Source organism: Meles meles, chromosome 5 (genome assembly GCF_922984935.1).
Source record: "Meles meles chromosome 5, mMelMel3.1 paternal haplotype, whole genome shotgun sequence".
NCBI classification, from domain to species: Eukaryota; Metazoa; Chordata; class Mammalia; order Carnivora; family Mustelidae; genus Meles; species Meles meles.
The window spans coordinates 26,130,290-26,150,346 of record NC_060070.1 but is presented as its reverse complement, the minus strand read 5'-3'; the positions used below and the strand labels follow the sequence as shown (position 1 = coordinate 26,150,346).

Below are 20,057 nucleotides of genomic sequence, written 5' to 3'. Positions count from 1 at the left end.
TAAAAAACGATTCTGCTGTTTTTCTCATAAAAATAAAGCAATATAACTTTTTCCAATATTTTGTTTCTTTCAGAGGGAGAGAGAGACAGAGAAAGAGAATGAGCAGGGGGAGTGGCAGAGGGGGAGAAGCAGACTCCCCACTAAGCAGGAAGCCGGAAGTGGGGCTTGATCACAACTGAGGTAAAGGCAAACATTTAATCTTACCGACTGAGCCATCCAGACACCCCTAAAGTAACAAGTTTTTAAGTAAGACAACCCAAATGGGGTGTAATTACCCCTAACCCCAGTTGTTGACATTATCTTCCAATGTACTAACCAAGCAAATAGGTCAATCATTTAGCTCCTCAGTGCTTTCTGCACATTTCTGACATCACTGAAAATTTTCTTCATGTTTATGGGAGAGAAGTCGAACAATTTGGCCAGTCAGTCTTTCAGCAAATAGAGTAGGGAAATTTTAGACAAGCATTTTAGACCAGGTATTACCCCTAGCAACTAGCCCCTGGGTAGCGGGTGAGGGATTCTATTTCTATGATGCTCAGGCAGTATGACTGACCTGTTCTCTCCTTTTCATCTAATTTCTGCTCATCTTTTAAGACAGCTTAGTCTTCACTACTTCATCCAGAATAGGTAAGAACAATTCCAGGGGCTTCCTAAAATTCTTTGCATATCTTCATTCCTGCACACACCACATGTGGGCATCTTTCTGCCCATTCCAACTGTACCAAAGTTTCATAAAAGCAGGAACTACGTCTCACACTTCTTACTGTGTTCAGCGCCATTAGTCAGTATGACGCAAAGGAAATGACTGACAGAAAATAAAATCCACAACATCAAATGGAAACCAAAAGTTAAATGGGAGTCAGGAAGGGTCTGAAGGAGTAAATAAATTCCCAGGAAGCAGAGCAGAAATGGAAATGCAAAGAGCCAAGTGGCCACAGGGCTGTACTTGTTGGTAAGAGAGATGCTGGGAACCTTCACTGATTTGGCATGGAATGTAAGCCTTTCCCTACACATACACTCTATCTGTTCTCCAGCCCAACTGTGACTGTTGTGATCACCTGCAACCCTGACATAAACTTACTAAAGTAAAAATGGACATTTTTATTCTCATAAGCCTATTTGAAGGTTCTTACATATTACATTAGAAAACTGGGAAATAAAATATGATTGGGCAAAGCTTATAGGTATTTTGTATTCTCTAAAGTAAAAGAATAACAGCTATGTTTTTAAATTTTTGTTGTTACTTTTTTGTAGTTGTTTTTAATGAACAAAGAAAGAAGTATTTCACTTCAGGTCTGGTACAGAAGCTTAGCTCTGAGTCATTTTAACTACAGCTGACACCACGAAAAAAATTTACCTGAGCTCACCTTTGGTTACTTCCTGTTACCTTTAATTTGGCTAACTCCTCTAGCCACTTACAAAACAAAACAAAAAAGGGAACACACAAAGCAGCTCATCATTAGTTACTCCACAAGAACAATGACCTAAAGCACGTCTTCATAAATATTAGCACACTCTACTTTCATATGATGAAATAAGGCAAAATTCCTTCATGCATGAATCACTTGTTGCAAGGAGTAGTAGACAATGGTGCCACATAACATTTATGAAGTACTTTCTCTTTTTATCATGTGATGACAGCCAGTTCTTATCCACACACACCCAATCTTACAGTCTTTCGCTTTCAACTTAAGTCGGGCGCAGGTGTTTCAAAATGCTTCACATTTGTCAATACCACAGGTGTAATGAACCAGACAGTAAACAGTTCTTTACTGAAACAGTGACTTGATGTTTTGGATACTCCCCACAGATCCTGAAACGACGGTTATTTTCCAGTATGAGGTTTACAAAAGGAAGAGGCAAAACACAAGTTTTTCCAAAGATAAGATACTGGTGTTAGAAATGTGGCCTCCTCTGGTATGAAAGGTACTATCAAAAGTACCTCAAAAGTACAGATGCTATTTATATCATTTCAATGGAGCACGTGTACGTATGTGTGTACTCCAGTAGATGCAAGCGTGCGACAGCTGGGAAGAAGTCGGTCACAAACATACCCGCCTATAGCATCTAAAACTGCCTAAAAGGCAGATTTGTAGATTATAATTTTGAGTGGCTACCTCACTGGCCCCCTTCAAAAAAAATGTAAGGGAAATCACACTGTCTATTCTCCAGGGATGGATGTACAGGTTGGGCAGGCTACAAACTCAGGAGAGAATAAAGAGCCTTTAAAAGAGTAAAACACTTCACAAATCAGTGTGCCATTATTGTGCAGGGCCACACTAATCTTGTATGTATTGTTGTGATCTGGGTGTAGGAACGGCAAAAGAGCACGAATGTACATTCTGACAAAGTGCGCCAGCTCAAAGCACGTGACTACTTTTTATTTTCATGTCTGATTGTCACAGCCACCATTTTATAATTTCAACAAGAAAGTGGCCAGAATTATATACAGAACATTAAAAAGAACAAAATGGACAAAACAACAACAGTGTTCAGTTCAGGTTCCTAAGATCATACCAGTAAATACTGCAGGGGAAAACTGCATGAGGGCAAGATCTGGTACTAAAACATAAATCACAGAATGAAGAGTTAGAAAAAAGCAAACATTTCAAAATGTTATTTTAAACTAAACAAGAAAGTTAAAAAGTTGAAGTGAAAATGAAAACAAATGGAAACACACTAAGGCAAATAAACAAACCAACCAGGAGATGGAGATCTGAGTTCTAAACCTAGTTCTGCAACTAAGAAGTTAAGAGACTCTTAGTTACTCATCTAAGAAATCAAGAGACTGAACTAAATTAACTTTAAGGTTCTATAATGAAAGATTCTTTAAAGATGTCAAATATAAAATTAACACCCAACCAATTTCTTCCTGTTCTGTAGTAAATCTCCCCTCATCACTCTGTGTTTTTGTTAATTTTGCTGCTGGCTGGGACATACACCATTACAGAACATTCTTCTTCCAAGGGTTTGTGTTTCTTTGTGATATTCTCACTCAGTAGGCATGGATCTTACTTTATTTTTTTAAGGATTTTGTTTATTTGACAAAGAGAGACAGTAGCAAGAGCACATAACAGCAGGGGGAGCAGCAGGCAGAGGGAGAGGGAGAAGCAGGCTGCCTGCTCCCAGCATAGGGCTCAGTCCCAGGACCCCAGGACCATGACCTGAGCTGAAGGCAGACACTTAACTGACTGAGCCACCCAGGTGCCCCAGGCAAGAATCTTATAAAGAAGTACATTTTAAATGACAGAAATTTTTTAAAGTATATTGTCAAAAAATATATATAAGAAAAGAACAATAAAGGGGCACCTGGGTGGGTCAGTTCATAAACTGACTCTTGATTTCAGCTCAGGTCATGATCTCACAGGTCCTGGGATTGAGTCCTGTGTCAGGCTCCATGCTGGGTATGGGGCCTGCTTAAGAATCTCTCTCCCTCTCCCCCTGCTTCACGCTCTTAAAAACAAAACAAAACAGTAAGGTAGCTATTTCAATATAAACTTAAATTTCAACAGCTCTTTTTTCTTTTTTAACTGAAGTAGAGTTAACATACAATATTATGAGTTTCAGGTGTTATATTTATATACATTAGGAAATGATCACCACAGTAAGTCTGGTACCATCTGTCACCATATAAAGTAATTTCAATTACTCTTAGTTGATAAAAGCATTTTTTAGTGTTCTTTAAGATACTACAAAGTACTAAAAAAGAATGAAAAATACAGTACAGAGTAATGAGTCACTGAAAGCCAATGCTTGCAGAATGGGACAGGTAGGAAGTGTATGAGTCTCATTTCTGTTAGCAATAAAAATGATTAACATCTTAATTATACTTCAAATGGAAAAACTATATTCCTAAATCCTTAAGAATGGGGCAAAATAGACATTAAACAGACTTAAAAAGAAAAACAAAAAACCAACCCTTACAGCTTGGAGAAAATGAAATGGAATGGTAAGATTATTCCTGAATCAACAGAAGTTACTAGGAGTTTCTCAGTGAACATTTCTGTAACCTTTGTTCAAAAATAAAAGTTTACTTAAATAGCTCTATAAGGAGATATAGGAAAATGGCAATACTGGTTGTCCCTGGAGAGGGAAACTGAATTAGGGTTTGGTAGATATAGGTAGGCCGAGAGACTTTTCAATAAATTCTTTTATATACTTTCTGGTTTTGGAACAATATAAAATTTTAAAAATGATTTAACTGAAGATAATACATAAAAAACTTTAACAGGGCCTCATCAAAATTAAATACTTTTACTTTTCAAAAGAAAATTAAGACATGTCATAAACGGAGAGAAAATAATTACAAATCATATGTCTGATAAAGACTTGTATCCTGGGGTACCTGGCTAGCTCAGTGGAAAAAGCAAGTGAATCTTGATCTCAGGGTTGTAAGTTCAAGCCTCAAGTTCGGTGTAGAGATTACTTAAAAAAATAAAACTTAAAAAGAAAAAAAGACTTGTATCCAGAATACACAAATAACTCTCAAAACTCAGTAATAAGATGAAAACTCCATGAAAAAATGAGAAAGGCATCTGAACAGACATTTCAACAAATATATCCACAAATAATTAGCACATGAAAACATACCCAACATCATTAATCGTTAGGGAAATAAAAAATAAAACCAAGAGATACCACTGCACAACCACTAGGATGGCTATAATAAAACAAAAAAATGTCAAGGATGCAAAGCTGGTAGGACTGTAAAATGATGCAGCTACTTTGCCAAAGTTTAGCAGTTTCTTAAAAAATTAAACACAAACCTATCGTGCAACCAAGCAATTCCATTCCCAGGAATCTACTCAAGAAACACGTAAATATATGTCCACACAAAAACCTGTATACAAATGTTCATATCAGCATTACACATAAATGTGAAAAGCTGGAAACAATCCAAATACCCAAAATATGATATACATACCTAACTGGATATTCAGTAATAAAATGGTAAAACTAGATTATGGTGATAGCTGCACAACTTATAAATTTATTAAGACTAAAATTTGAAGGCACAAACAATTACTTAACTGGAAACTCTTAACGAAAACTAAAATTACACAGCAATAAAGATAGACTACAATTCTTCAACAGTATTAAAATCAAGTTAATGTTAACTGTGCCATGATTTGATGATCCTAAATAGTGTTTCAGGTAATGACACAAATAAAGAATTCAGTATGTGAAATACTAAGTCAACATTTTTACCCTAGCACAAGAGATAGGAGAATGTGTAAGACACCATTTGTGCACACTAGAACAGCTAGATACAGGAATGCCAGGAAAGGCAGGCACGTTTGATTAAGGGAAAAAGTTATAGTCATAGACCAAATGACTTATTTTGAGTTCCATATTCTTTGTTTAGTCATTTAGGCTGAAATATCAACATTCCCCTAGTCCCACTATGTTTCCAATTGTGGTTGTTAGGCAAACTATTTCCTTAGACGCTACATGCTTCTTGAACTGTGTGATATAGTTAATTAGTCACATAAGTAATAATACGGTCACCCAACTTACAATATGTTAATAAGAAACATACCATTATCTACTGAAGTGATACTGTTACAATAATATTAATATATTTATTAATGCCTTACCTCTTTCCATAAAGGATATAAAGTAGCAAGTTTAAAAATTTCTCTGTGTGACAAATAAAAGTCTGTACAACATATTAATATAGTAACAGTCCACTGAAATTTCCCCAATAACCTGGCAACAAATAAAACTATGATTGCAAGTCATTCAGTAATAGGGTGATGATAAAATTATAGTACATTGGTATGAAGGACCATAGTGCTGCTATTTAAAAAACAGCTTTTTAAAAAAAATTTTTTTAAAGATTTTATTTGTTTGTGAGAGAGACAGTGAGAGACAGCATGAGCGAGGAAAAGGGAGGGAGACGCAGACTCCCCATGGAGCTGAGAGCCTGATGTGGGACTTGATCCCGGTACTCCAGGATCGTGACCTGAGCTGAAGGCAGTCGCTTAACCAACTGAGGCACCCAGGTGCCCTAAAACACAGCTTTAAAGTATTCTTACTGACTAAAACTATGCTCATGTTGTGCTAAGTGAAAGATGAGGCAGGAAGTACAAATTTTACAAACACATACACACCCTTCCCAAATACTCAAGTGTCCATATCCATGTGTGTGTCAGCTGTGGGCTCTGAGTTAGGTGACGATAGCATTTTTCTTTTTTTATTGTTTCTGCATTTTCTTTGTGTTCCTTATATTGCAATTAAGAAAAACAGAATTCAGCAATTTTTATGTTTTTCCCTTTGCCTACAAGGAAATTAACTTTAACCTAAGCTACAAAACGAGGACTATGAAATAGGTAAGTTCTTAATTGCACATGTGAAATGTCAATGCCTGAGCGAACAATGCTGAAACATTAGGAAGTGGTAGAAAGTCCAAACAAAATACTTATCTGTTATTCAGTATTTTGAACTTTAAAATATTAACCAAAGGTAAGAATTTTTTTTTTTTTTTACTATCTCTTATTCCTTTAAAATGAGGAGACACAATGCAAAATGTAAAATAGTATTTACCAGAACTGAAGCCACAAATGAAAGACCCAGGGTACCAGAGTGGCAAGAGAGTAATTAAAAAGTAGTATTATTTTATTTTGCCAGAGAGTCAATTCCTTACTTTGTTAGTGTCGTAATTTATAAAGTAATAAATTAAATATTAAGTGCTTCTGTTTCAAAAGATTGTTTCCTATGAGATAATGAAAATATTTTCCTGAAGTAACCAGTAAATGTTATTTATAAATGCAGAATGCTTATGTTATACCTCAGTAACAAGAAGAAATGAGTAATGTTTTCACGTTGCTGACTATATTACCTTCAGGAGCAACTGCAGAAGGACAAACTTCTTTGAGGAGATCGCCTAGTGTATGCAACTGTCCATCTACAGCCACAGGACGAAAAAGCTTCTGAATGAAAGGTCGTTCGGTTGTTGTCTATTTGAAAAATGAAAAAAAGAATTCAAACAATTAAGTCTTTGTTGCTGTGAATTAAAATTAAGAGATCAGAAATTTAAAGCTGCCATCAGATGCCTTCTGATACAGCATAGTCAGAAGCATATAATATCACAGATGTGGTAATATTATAAAAAATGCTTAACATAAAATCAAGTAAATCTAATCACGAGGAAGCAATCAGACAAATCCAAAATGTGTGACATTTAAAGATAAGTGGCCAAAAAAGGAAAGAAAAGGAGAGAAAATAAAACACAAGACAACTGGCTTCAATTCTTCAAATAAGTCAAAGGCAGAAGAATATAAAAAGTTTTAAGAAGATTGGTGAGATATAAAAACTAAATACAAAAATAAATCTTGATTGAATACTGGGTTGGAGGGAAAAATCAGCTACAAAAGACATTTTTGGAATAACTGAGGAAATGCAGAATGAGCATTAGTATTACTGAATTAATGTCAAATTCTTAACGGTTGTAAGGATAATGGTTATAAGGATAACATCCTTTAAGAAATTCATGCTTACATATTTAGGGATGAGGAGCCATGCTGTCTGTCTGAAATGTACCTTCAAATGGTTGAGAGAGAGTGCACATGAACGCACATGAGTGCAAATGTGGGAAAATGTTAACTACTGGTGAATCTAGGTGAATAGTATACAGTTTTTGTTGTTTTATTATTTTAATTTTTCTATACATTTGAAAATTTTTAAGAAACAGATTCATAAATAAAGAACAAACTGATGACTGCCTGAGGGGAGTAAATGGGGGAATGGGAAAAGTGGATGAAGGGCAGTGGGAGATACAGGCTTCCAGTGATGGAATGAAGAAGTTACAAGGATAAAAGGTGCAGCACGGGGATATAGTCAGTGGTACTGTAATAGTGTTATGTGGGAACAAATGGTAACTACATTTGTGGTGAAAATAGCATAATGTATAGAGTGGTGAAATCATTATGTTGTATACTTGAAATTAATGTTAATGGTGTATATCAACTCTACTTCAATTTAAAAAAATTAAAAAGAAAAATAAATCCAAAAAAAATTTCAAAATACCAGATACAGTATTTCCTCTGAAATACTACGTCATAACTTAGTGCTAATATTTCAATGTATTGCCCATTTTTAAAATACAGTTTCATTTATAGGAGCATAACAACGATGAGGAACGCCTCATGACGCACAGTGCAGAGGCCCTGGAATCAGCCAGTGTATGAACAGCACTACCACTTATGTACTTTATGATTCCGCATCCAGTTTCTTTGGAAAATTGGGACATTCTGTATCTCTTAAAAGTTTGTTGTAGAAAAAAGTGAAGAACTATGTATGCCAAGCACACAGAAAGACAGAGACACACACAGAGAGAGAAGATAAATGAATTAATGTTAAAGATAATAAACACCCTGTCCCCAACTGTTATTTCATTTTAAGATGTTTTCATATTTTAAGTTTCCAGGGATAAAAAACCATAAAAACATATAAGAAGAGAACAATGCTTTGTATTTTATAAGTATCCATATTTATAAGTAAATATACTCATATACTCATATTTACATACAGTATTTTTAAAAATTTTTACATTTTTAAAATAAATTTTCATATAGTGTTTATGAGAAAATGATTTCAAATTCCTAAACATTAAAGACAAGTTTGCTTGTTTTTTTTAATCACAGAGGTATAGCTCAATTATAGTATGTCACTATTATAGATCTGGTATAAAAAATCATCTGTTTTTAAGTATGGACATAAAATAAAATGTAAGAAAAACTGACATGATACAAGCTTGTGAGCTACCTTTCCCAGCTTTTTTTTTTTTTTTTTTTAAGTAGGCTCCACACCCACAATGGAGCCCAAGGCTGGGCTCAAACTCGCCACCCTGAGATCAAGATCTGAGCAGAGATCAAGAGTTGGAGGACACTTAACCCACTGAGCCACCCAGACACCCTTACCTTTCCCAGATTTACACATGTATTCAGTGGAAACATAAATAAATGTTACGAACTGTATTCCAATAATAGTTAAGTATCTGTGGTTAAGTATGTAAAAAAGCCTTGATACCTGATAAACTCTTGACAATTAATATGCACTGAATATAAAGCAATTCATTTCACTGAACTCATTATGGATTTTTTAAAAACAGTATGACTGATATCCCTCAATTTGGGAAGTTCATACATTTCACACAAGAAGAAACTGAGAACAATGTGATGAACAATCGAAGATTAACTATGTGAAGATAATAAGGGTTTGGGGAGTTCAGAGAAGAGATAAGTGAATAGAGGACTGCAGTAATAATTTAAAATAGCCACCACCCACTTAGGGCTTTCTATCTTGCAGGCAATGAAGAGGCTTTTAAGACTTTTTAGCAAAGGAAGTGACGTGATGAAAGAGGCTTTTTCTGAAGGCTAATGGAAAGCAGCACAGTGTACGATGACTTGGTTAAGAGGTACCATCAGGAAGATGGGTGAGAGGCTGTCTGAATGATGCAAGCCTATGTGATGACAGCTGGGGCTAGCTCAGAGAAAAAGGAGGGTCAGGACTACAACCCCAATTAAAAAAAAAAGTTAAAATGTATCATCCATAGGGGCACCTGGGTGGCTCAGTGGGTTAAGCCTCTGCCTTCGGCTCAGGTCATGATCCCAGGGACCTGGGATCGAGCCCCACATCAGGCTCTCTGCTCAGCAGGGAGCCTGCTTCCTCCTCTCTCTCTGCCTGCCTCTCTGCCTACTTGTGATCTCTGTCTGTCAAATAAATAAATAAAATCTTAAAAAAAAATGATATGGACTATCATCCATAGTCTGAGCTGAAAACACTAGGATTTTTAGCAAAGTCAATAAAACTTTTTAAGATTCATCCCCCCCACTTAGTGAAAAAATCGTGAGGTGAATAGCTATAATACAACATATTATAACAACCCGAAAACAATGGGCTAATAAAAAGGCGCCAAGTGGGCTTAGCGAGATATTAAAAAACAGAAAGCGTCCTCCTCTCTTATTGCTAGAAAAATGGCCTACAATTTCCCTGTAGTTCTCTTTTTTCTATTTTCCCAAGTACAGATACTTATAAATGCAAATCTGAGCAGTGATAATAAAGGTGTAACTTCAACAACCTTTATAATGATGTTATTTGCTTGGGTGGAGGAGAAAAGGCTTGTACTATTACACAGTCTAATGTAAGCACAGTAAGCAAGAAAACTCTCATTAAAGTGCTATTTCTCATGTAACAAAAACCTTACTTTAAAAGAACAATTAGGGACACCTGGGTGGCTCAGTCAGTTAAGCTGCTGCCTTCGGTTCAGGTCATGATCCCAGGGGCCTGGGATTGAGTCCCGCATGGGGCTCCTTGCTCGGTGGGGAGCCTGCTTCTCCCTCTGCCTGCTCTGCCTGTGGTTCCCCCTGCTTGTGCGTGTGCTCTGTCTCTCTCTGGGACAAATAAATCCATAAAATCTTAAAAAAAAAAAAAAAAAAAAGAACAATTACCCCAAATCCCGCAATCAAAAATGTAATAAACATCTATTCAATATTTATCTGACTGCCTTTATATTCTTAGTCCTTAAAATTTAGTATTCTAGAAAAGAACAGTTAAATGTCTGAGTAAGTTACACCAACGATTATGAAAATGACTCAGTTTCGGGAGTTACTGCCTTAAAACAAAAGCCCTTCACAGAGAGATCATACATTCAAGTACTGTACAGAGGTTCGGAAGGGCAATGGGAATGGAGGGTAGTTTCATGCAAATTTCTTGGCAGATCTCATTAAACCTGAGCTGAAGTTCAGCAGAGAAGACTAAATTATGCTAGAAGTATTTAAAAGCTATCTTCCTCCTGAAATAGCAAGAATTTTAAAAATAGAAAAAACTCCACCAACATGAATTCTGCCAACTTTGATTTACTATACCTGAAACTGGACAGTGCTAACAATACCCATGTAATCTGAATCTTAGCCTGACAGACTAGAGAGCTGCACCAACAGTAATATAATACAATACTCACTTAATCTAGCCATTTATTTGTAAATATGCAAACTATTTTCAGTGGCTTCCAAGAAGCAGTACTGCTCTCCTATAAGAAATAACAGGACTTCAACAAGTCATCTTTGAAACTGCCCTTATTACCTTAACGTACATGTTACTCTTTTAAATACACCAAACAGAATATAAAGTTGGGGTGCTACTGGCTGCCTGTTCCTCCTCCCTCCTCTGCTCTTGTACCCTCACCAATGAAACAATAATTTTTCCTGTATGGAAACATTATATGGCTGATTTGCCTTGGAGATATACTGAGCAGAGGCAAAGGAATCTAATTTATAAAAATGATAAACTAAATTTGTAAAAGTTTAATGAATCTTACATATTTTCTTGAAGTGACAATTCAAGAGTTACAGTCAAATTCTTAGAATGTGTGTTACAACTATAGTGTAAACTGCAGGCTAATCATATTATTAATCTTGTATCTAAGAAACAAGAGACAGGGAAAAGGCGTATTTCCCACACAGCCAAGCCGGTTAACCAAACAGGTTAACATTAAAGCTGATAAAACAAGAAATGCTGGTAGGCTTTAAAATAAGACAACGTATGGACTTAAGAGTACAGGCACAATGGAGACATCATTAAGACCAAGTTTGATTCTTATGACTTACATAACATACACACTGCAACAAAAATGCAAAGCAGTTGTTGAAGAGCACAGGCTTTGGAGCCAGAAAGAACAGGTTTTTAAGTCCAGGTTCTGTCATTTATTACAGACCCACTGGTGCAGTTACCTGACTTCCTTGAGCCTCAGTTTCCTCAACTGTAAAACAGGAATAATTTTATATATGTACACTTATATTCATAGGCATAAATGGAGATAATATCTACATTGTAGAGTTTTTGAATAAAATGTAAGCACAGCACAATCATGGTACATATGACCACCTAAACAGACATCCTAAAATATGATCAACAGTTTTAGTTTCATCCCAATTTAGCTGACTTAAGTTTATTCATATCTTATTTTCTCTTAAGTTCACTTGTCTGGATGCTAAATCAGGAAATTCAGTTTAAAGGAATACTGATACACTGGACCTCATGAAAATAATTAAAAACAAAATAAAACCTTTTCGTTCTGTAAAAGATCCTATGAAGAAGATGAAAAGATAAGCCATAGACCGGGAGAGAATATCTGTATCCACATTTCCAACAAAGTTCTTAAAAAAAAGCAAAGAAATCAATTTAAAAATGGGCAAAAGACAGATATTTCACCAAAGAGGATATATAGATGGCCAAAAAAGCACATGAAAAGATGTCTGACACACCATTAGCCATTAAGGAAATGCAAATTGCAATACCCCAATGCATTACTACACACCTACAAGAATGTCTAAAATAGAATGCTGGTGGGCATGTGGAGAAACAAGATCACTCACACATTGCTGGTGAAAATGTAAAATTGTAAAGGCCCCTCTGGAAAAGAGTATGGTAGTTTCTTATAAAACTATACATGTATCTATCATATGACTCAGCAATTGTACACTTGAGTATTCCCAGAGAAATGCAAACTTAGACGTTCTCAAAAAGCTCATAAATAAATGTTCATAGTAACTTTACTTGTAACAGCCCTAAACTGGAAACAATCCCAATGTCCTTCAGCAGGTGAAAGGTTAAACTATCTATGGTATATCTATACTATAGAATTCTATTCAGCAGTACTACTACTACTACTACTAAACAATCCTATTAATATATGGAATAACTTGTATGGAACTCAAGGGAGTTATGTTGCATGGAAAGAACCAATGTTAGGCATACATACTGCATGATTCCATTTATGTAACATCAGTAAAATGGTAAAATTTTAAAGATTTTATTTTTATTTATTTGACAGACAGAGATCACAAGTAGGCAGAGAGGCAGGCAGAGAGAGAGGAAGGGAAGCAAAATGGTAAAATTTTAGAAATGAGAACAAATTAGTGGTTGTCAGAGGTTAGGGAGAGGAAGAAGTGAGGTGGGTGGCTATGGCTATAAAAGGGGTAGTCCAGGGGTACCTGAGTGGCTCAGTCAGTTAAGCGGCTACCTTCAACTCAGGTCATCATCCCAGGGTCCTGGGATCGAGCCTCACATTGGGCTCCCTGCTAAGTGGGGAGCTTGCTTCTGCCCCTTCCCCCCTGCTCATGCAAGTGAGTGTGTGTGCACGCGTGTGCACGTGCACTCTCTCTCTCTCGTAAATAAATAAAATCTTAAAAAAAGCAGGGGGTAGCCCAAGGAATGTTTGTGTTGGAACAAAATGAATGAAATATGAATAAGGTTTGTGGGTTGTATCAATGTCAACTTCCTGGTTATGATATTATACTATATAAAAGATACATATATATATATATATATATACATACATATAATATATATAAGATGTCAAGAACGGAGGAAACTGGGTGAACGGTATAAAGAGCTTTCTGTATTATTTCTTAAAACTGCATGTGAAGATTTTACATGTTAAACTGATGTAAAGCACTTAGAACAATGCCCAGCACACAGTAAATGCTCAGTAAGTGCTGTTAATGCTCTCACTATATATGATTTGGCACTCAACAGAAATTTACTGAATACAGATACATATTTTGTATTGAGTCATAATATAAAACATGCAGAATTATATAAGAAGATATACTAATCTCACAGTTATCCTGTCACTACATAGCTTACCAATAATTTTACTCTTTTGGTCATATAGTATTTAACATATAATAGGAATTAGAAATGTTGGTTTTGTCAAAAATGACAACTTACAGCTAGAAGGGGACATATCTGGCTCACTGACCATGGAGACAATGACCATAAAGAGGAGAAAGAATCTCATCAGATAGTAAAAGGAGATTCTATTCACTGAAACAAAGTGAGATTAAAAGTTATGAAGGAGAAAAACAAAAATTCAGCAAGGATACAACCTAAAAAGATGCTCAGTAGCTGCATGATGATTCACTGGGTTGTGAACCTTAAAAATGATCATTATTAAACGTATAGGAAGGTGGAGGAATATGGGGTTGGGAGTCTCCCTCTGAAACAGCAGGCAGAATCTGATGACAACAATGGACCCAGTTGTTATGAAAGGTTGGACAGAATCAAGGGCACCTGCATGGCTCAGCTGGTTAAGCATCTGACTCTTGACTATGGCTCAGGTCATGATCTCAGGGTCCTGAGACTGAGCCCTTTGCTGGGCTCCTTGCTCAACGGAGCATCTGCTTGAGATTCTCTTTCTCTTTCCCTCTGACCCTTCCTCCACGTGCACGCGTGCTCTCTCTCTCAAACAAATAAGTAAAACTTAAAAAAAAAAAAAAGTTCTTGGACAGAATCGTTCTAGAAGCAGTATCCAGGTTCAGGATCTGCAACCACGGACCTGAATCATTGTAAACTGATCATTTGCTCCAGTGAGCCTTAGATGGATATTCTTAAATAAGTGTCTTATTTATAATTTATATATGTTGCATCTCCCGAGGTGTAACAAGTTTCTGTATCATCAGCTATACTTTGTGTGTATGCTTTGTAAGTTCTCTGAAACAGGATGGTTAATGATTCATTACATTTATAAGCATAATTATTTGACTTTATAAGAGTTCTGTAAGTATAGCAGAGGGTTTCATTTGTTAGATTTGTAGGTACTTTTTAAAAACCAGCTATATACAACAAATTAGCAATGTCTATGTGTTGATTAATAATGTAATTTGATTTGTTCCATTAACTATGCAAGTAGTTCTAAGTCTTTTAGAAGAACTGAATCTGAAGGACAAATTAGACAAACAGTAAGAAGTAAAAAAGATTGCTCTCATTTGTATATAAAACTTACTATATTTATAACAGCATAAATTAAACAGAAAAACATTATAAAAACTAGATTTCACAATTTACAACTCTAATATAATGCAAATAACTGTGTATGTCATCCACGCACAAAAGCTACCTCCAATATCAAAAATCTCACCAACAAAATCATTTGACACACAAGTTTAAAAAATACAAACTAAATTTAATAATTTGAAAAGCTTTACATGATAAGTAGTGAAATTTTCATTGTTACCAAGATGGTAACAATGATGAAGACCAATATAACTTTTCTTATAGATCCTGTAAAAATGACAACAAAAAACCAAATCCACAATATAATACTTCACAGAATCACACAGTCACTGATCCTCCACTAACAGCAGTGACCGGCATTACAAAGGTAAAAAGATAAATAAATTTCAATGAAGAATACTGTATTTCCTGTCTACGTTTATTTTTTATTTTTTTATTCTATTTTTTAAAACTGTGTTATGTTAGTCACCATACAGTACATCATTAGTTTTTGGTGTAGTGTTCCATGATTCACTGTTTGGGTGTAACACCCAGTGCTCCATGCAATCCGTGCCCTCCTTAATACCCATCACCAGGCTCAGCCATCCCCTCATCCCCCTCCCCTCTAAAACTCTCAGTTTGTTCCCTGGAGTCCATAGTCTCTTATGGTTCATCGCCCACTCCATTTTCTCCCCCTTCATTTTCCCCTTCCTTCTACAGAATGGGAGAAGATATCTGCAAATGACACTACAGAAAAGGGCTGATATCCAAGATCTATAAAGAACTTCTCAAACTCAACTCCCAAAAAGCAGATAATCAAGTCAGAAAATGAGCAGAAGACAGGAGCGAACACTTGTCCAAAGACGACATACATATGGCTAAAAGACACATGAAAAAGTGTTCATCATCATTAGCCATCAGGGAGATTCAAATCAAAACCACATTGAGATACCACCTTACACCAGTCAGAATGGCAAAAATCTGAGGCAAGAAACAACAAATGTTGGAGAGGATGTAGAGAAAGGGAATCCCTCTTACACTGTTGGTGGGAATGCAAACTGGTACAGCAACTTTGGAAAACAGTTTGGAGGTTCCTCAAAAAATTAAAAATAGAGCTATGCTATGATACCAGCAATTACACTACTGGGTATTTACCACAAAGCTACAGATGTAGTGAAGAGGCCATATGCACCCCAACGTTCATAGCAGTTATGTCCATAATAGCCAAACTGTGGAAAGAGCCAAGATGCCCTTCAACAGAAGAATGGATAAAGAAGATGTGGTCCATATATACAATGGAATATTATTCAGCCATTAGAAAGGATGAATACCCAACTTTTGCATCAACATGGACGGGGCTGGACAAGATTATGCTAAGTGAAATAAGTCAAACAGAGAAAGTCAATTATCATATGGTTTCACTTATTCCTGCCTATGTTTAAAAAATTGTGAATGCTTATAACAAAAGCATGTATACAGTGACAACAAAAGCTATTAACACATAGGTAGTTTGAAGAAAATTACCCCAATAGCAGTACCCATGTACAGGACCTCTGACTAATGACCAAAGGGCAAGGGGTAAATTACCTCAGAAATCTTTACTCAGTGAACATTTACTGAGTACTTACTAGGGCACTGCTGTTGGCAGAAACAAAATAATTAAGTACACAGAAGTAACTGTAATATAGTGTTAAGTGATAACAGAAATATGTACAAAGTGCTATGAGAGAAAATTTAAAAGCCTGAACACAAAATTTAACCACGCTTTTCAGGCAGCTAGCGCAAAAACAAAAATAAAAATGAAAAAGCTACTAACTGGTTACAAAATTTCATCTTCTAAGAGTGGAAGATATATACCAGTAGGTACAAAGAAATATATGCTAAATGTGGTAGGATGTAAGGTATGAAAACAGTAGGGAGGTTCAAAAGAGCATAAAAACAAAGGAGGGAATATAGAAGGTTCTGAAGCTTCCAATTTGAAACACATAATATTTTTTAAAATAGAAATAAAGCCACTTCAGAGGGGGAATCAAGATGGCGGGGAAATAGGAGGAGGCGCCGTTTCAACCTGTACCCTAAAGTGAGCTGATTACCTACCAAAGAACTCCAACCACCCATGAAATCAGCCTGAGATCAGAATTATACACGTCTGGATCTCTACAGGAGCAGAAGACGCCAGTGGCAGCAATGGCCACGGTCACCAAACTGTGGAAAGAACCAAGATGCCCTTCAACGGATGAATGGATAAGGAAGATGTGGTCCATATACACGATGGAGTATTATGCCTCCATCAGAAAGGATGAATACCCAACTTTTATAGCAACATGGACGGGACTGGAAGAGATTATGCTGAGCGAAGTAAGTCAAGCAGAGAGAGTCAAGTATCATATGGTCTCACTTATTTGTGGAGCATAACAACACGGTGGACATGGGGAGATGGAGAGGAGAGGGAGTTGAGGGAAACTGGAAGGGGAGATGAACCATGAGAGACTACGGACTCTGAAAAACAACCAGAGGGTTTTGAAGTAGGAGGTTGAGGAACCAGGTGGTGGGTAATAGGGAGGGCACGTACTGCATGGAGCACTGGGTGTGGTGCAAAAACAATGAACACTGTTACGCTGAAAACAAACAAACAAACAAAACAAAACAAAAAGAAATAAAGCCACTTCAGGCAGATTGCAGTACCAATCCTTTCTCTCACATGTCCCCTCCTCACTAAAGGGTTCAGAGAGCAGCTGCCTGATGATGATACCTGTGAGAAATGAATGAATGGGGGGACAAAAGTGGGTTAAGAGCTTAGCATCTAGAGCTTGGAATGCCAAAGGTAGTGAAATTAACTAAGCCTTAGTGGAGTCCCAACTCACAACATGACTGACTGTATACCTTGGGCAAATCATATCAATCTTTGGGAGTCTGTTTCTGAATTTGAAAAATGGCAATAATATTTATCTTTGAAGGGCTGCTGTGATAATTAAATAAGATGAGATACATAAAACACCTACTGCAACAGGTGCTTAACAAGAATTGATTTTCATTCCTCCCTTTTAAACAACACTGGTTAACTGTGGAACCAAAGAATCAGTAACAGAGAAAATGAAAAATAACTGGTATTCAAGCATCAGTTCCCTTTGTAGTCTTGTTAATTAGAATAAACATGTGGCAGAGAGAAAAAGAAAACAGGGGTTTACACAGGATATGCTGCCAGATATTACCAACAATGACACATGATATGTGCTTCAAACTGTCACATGCATATTTGGCCTAAGATATATTCATGCATGTCAAATTTTGTATCACAAGCTTTACAAAAGAAGCCTCATATTAAAATTAGCTTAAGAATATACACAATTATAATACCTCATTAAGTAAAAAGAACAGACCATTTTCAAATGAATGCTTTTAGACCTTTACAGTAAACAGTCCTTTGGTGGTGGGAAGAGGAGAGGGGGGCAAGGAGAGGAGTTGGTGAGGGGGTGGGGGAGTAGTCTCTGCCACTTAATCAGACTACTACATTTATCCTCTATGTAGGGAGGTAGAAGACCTGAAAATAAGCACTTTCTGTAGCTGTGATACCAGAGTCTGAAGTCCACTTTTAATATTCCCAACAACACTAAAAAATAATAATTAGCATTTGAAAAGCTGTCATTATTACAGTCAGGACACTTAATCCTCAAAGCAGTAGTATCTTAATTGAGACTATGATTAAATGAAAGCACTCATCAGAATTATATCCACACAACTGATTTGAAGTTTGTGTTTTGTGTTACTTAAATTGTTATATTTATTATAATTCTGTCTAGACAATGCCAAATATATTTTGTCCCATAAATGGTTAAGGTAAATTTTCCTCAAATACAAGCAACAGTTTGTGTCTTCCTCATATCCATTCACTGAATAAAATGTGTTACAGGGAAGCACTATTCCCTCTTACTCAAAACTGAGATCAACGGGCACCTGGGTGGCTCAGTGGGTTGGGGCCTCTGCCTTCACCTCAGGTCATGATCAAGCCCCACGTCAGGCTCTCTGCTCAGCAGGGAGCCTGCTTCCCTTCCTTTTCTCTGCCTGCCTCTCTGCCTACTTGTGATCTCTGTCAGTCAAATAAATAAATAAATATATCTTAAAAAAAAACTGAAATCAATTTAAGGCTACATGAGTCGATTTATAAAACAAGTTATAGCTTTTAAATTTTTTATATGAATTTATCGGTAGAGTGGCCAAATGAGAAACTTCCCATGAAAGTGCTAGGATTGATGTTTTTATTTTATTTTTATTTTTTAAAGATTTTAATTTATTTATTTATCAGAGATCACAAGTAGGCAGAGAGGCGGGGGGGCAGGGGGGAAGCAAACTCCCTGGTGAGCAGAGAGCCCGATGGAGGGCTTGATCCCAGGACCCTGAGACCATGACATGAGCCGAAGGCAGAGGCTTAACCCACTGAGCCACCCAGGAACCCCTTGGATTGATGTTTTTAGTAATAATTATCTTACTTCTTTTAAGGTTTCTTCCAAAAGATTTCAAAACCATACCAAGGGAAACATAGTTTAAATTTCAAGATTTAAAGAACTTTAAAATATCTTTGCTAATTTTATCCAAAGCCACACTAAAGAGATGCATACAAGAGTGATGCAATTAATAAACTGTTTTCCACTGAAGGATACAAGGGCACTTTTGTATATAGGTTATTTCTATCTTTACAGTATGCTTACGTAAAATAATTGGGCAGCACTTTTAATTTGTGTAAATAAAGAAATCAAAGTAGCAAGAAAAAAACATCTGAGTAAAAGAGGTTGTACTGACCACAGAACTGAAATCCTGTCCTCCTGATCTCATCCACAGGAAAAGTGCTTCTAACCCTGGGCCAGGAGCTACTGAAGCTCTACAAAGATCCTCAGCCCTCTTGGCATGGTCTGTGGGTTTTACAGTGACTGCTAAATAAAATTTATAATACGGGAACATGGATAATTATGTTTCTGACACAAATAATTTTAAAAATTCATCTCACTGAAGTATCATCAAAAGTAAATTTCATAGGAGCACCTGGTTGGCTCAGTCAGTAGAGCATATCACTCTTAATCTTGGGGTCATAAATTCAAGCCCCATGCTGGGTACAGAGTTTATTTAAAAAGAAAAAAAAAAGCAGATTTCATAAATTCTGGTGATTTTTTTTTTTAGAAGTAGCAAAGGAAAACAAGTGACAAATATTTCACAGATCTCCCTGATGAAGTAATCAGGTAATTAAAAATTCAAAAAGCATAGCACTTGATTACTCTGAAGAATAA

The 20,057-nt window shown here is 36.3% G+C and overlaps 1 protein-coding gene across 3 annotated transcripts in view; it reads right to left on the bottom strand.

The window, feature by feature from the left end:
- Positions 1-20,057, bottom strand: part of ATG5 (autophagy related 5) — a 133,444-nt gene that overhangs the window by 11,891 nt on the left and 101,496 nt on the right. For all 3 annotated transcript variants that reach the window (XM_046006572.1, XM_046006571.1, XM_046006573.1), the window contains one exon: positions 6,842-6,959. In XM_046006572.1, the coding sequence (XP_045862528.1) occupies positions 6,842-6,959 (118 nt within the window). The remainder of the gene's footprint in view (positions 1-6,841; positions 6,960-20,057) is intronic.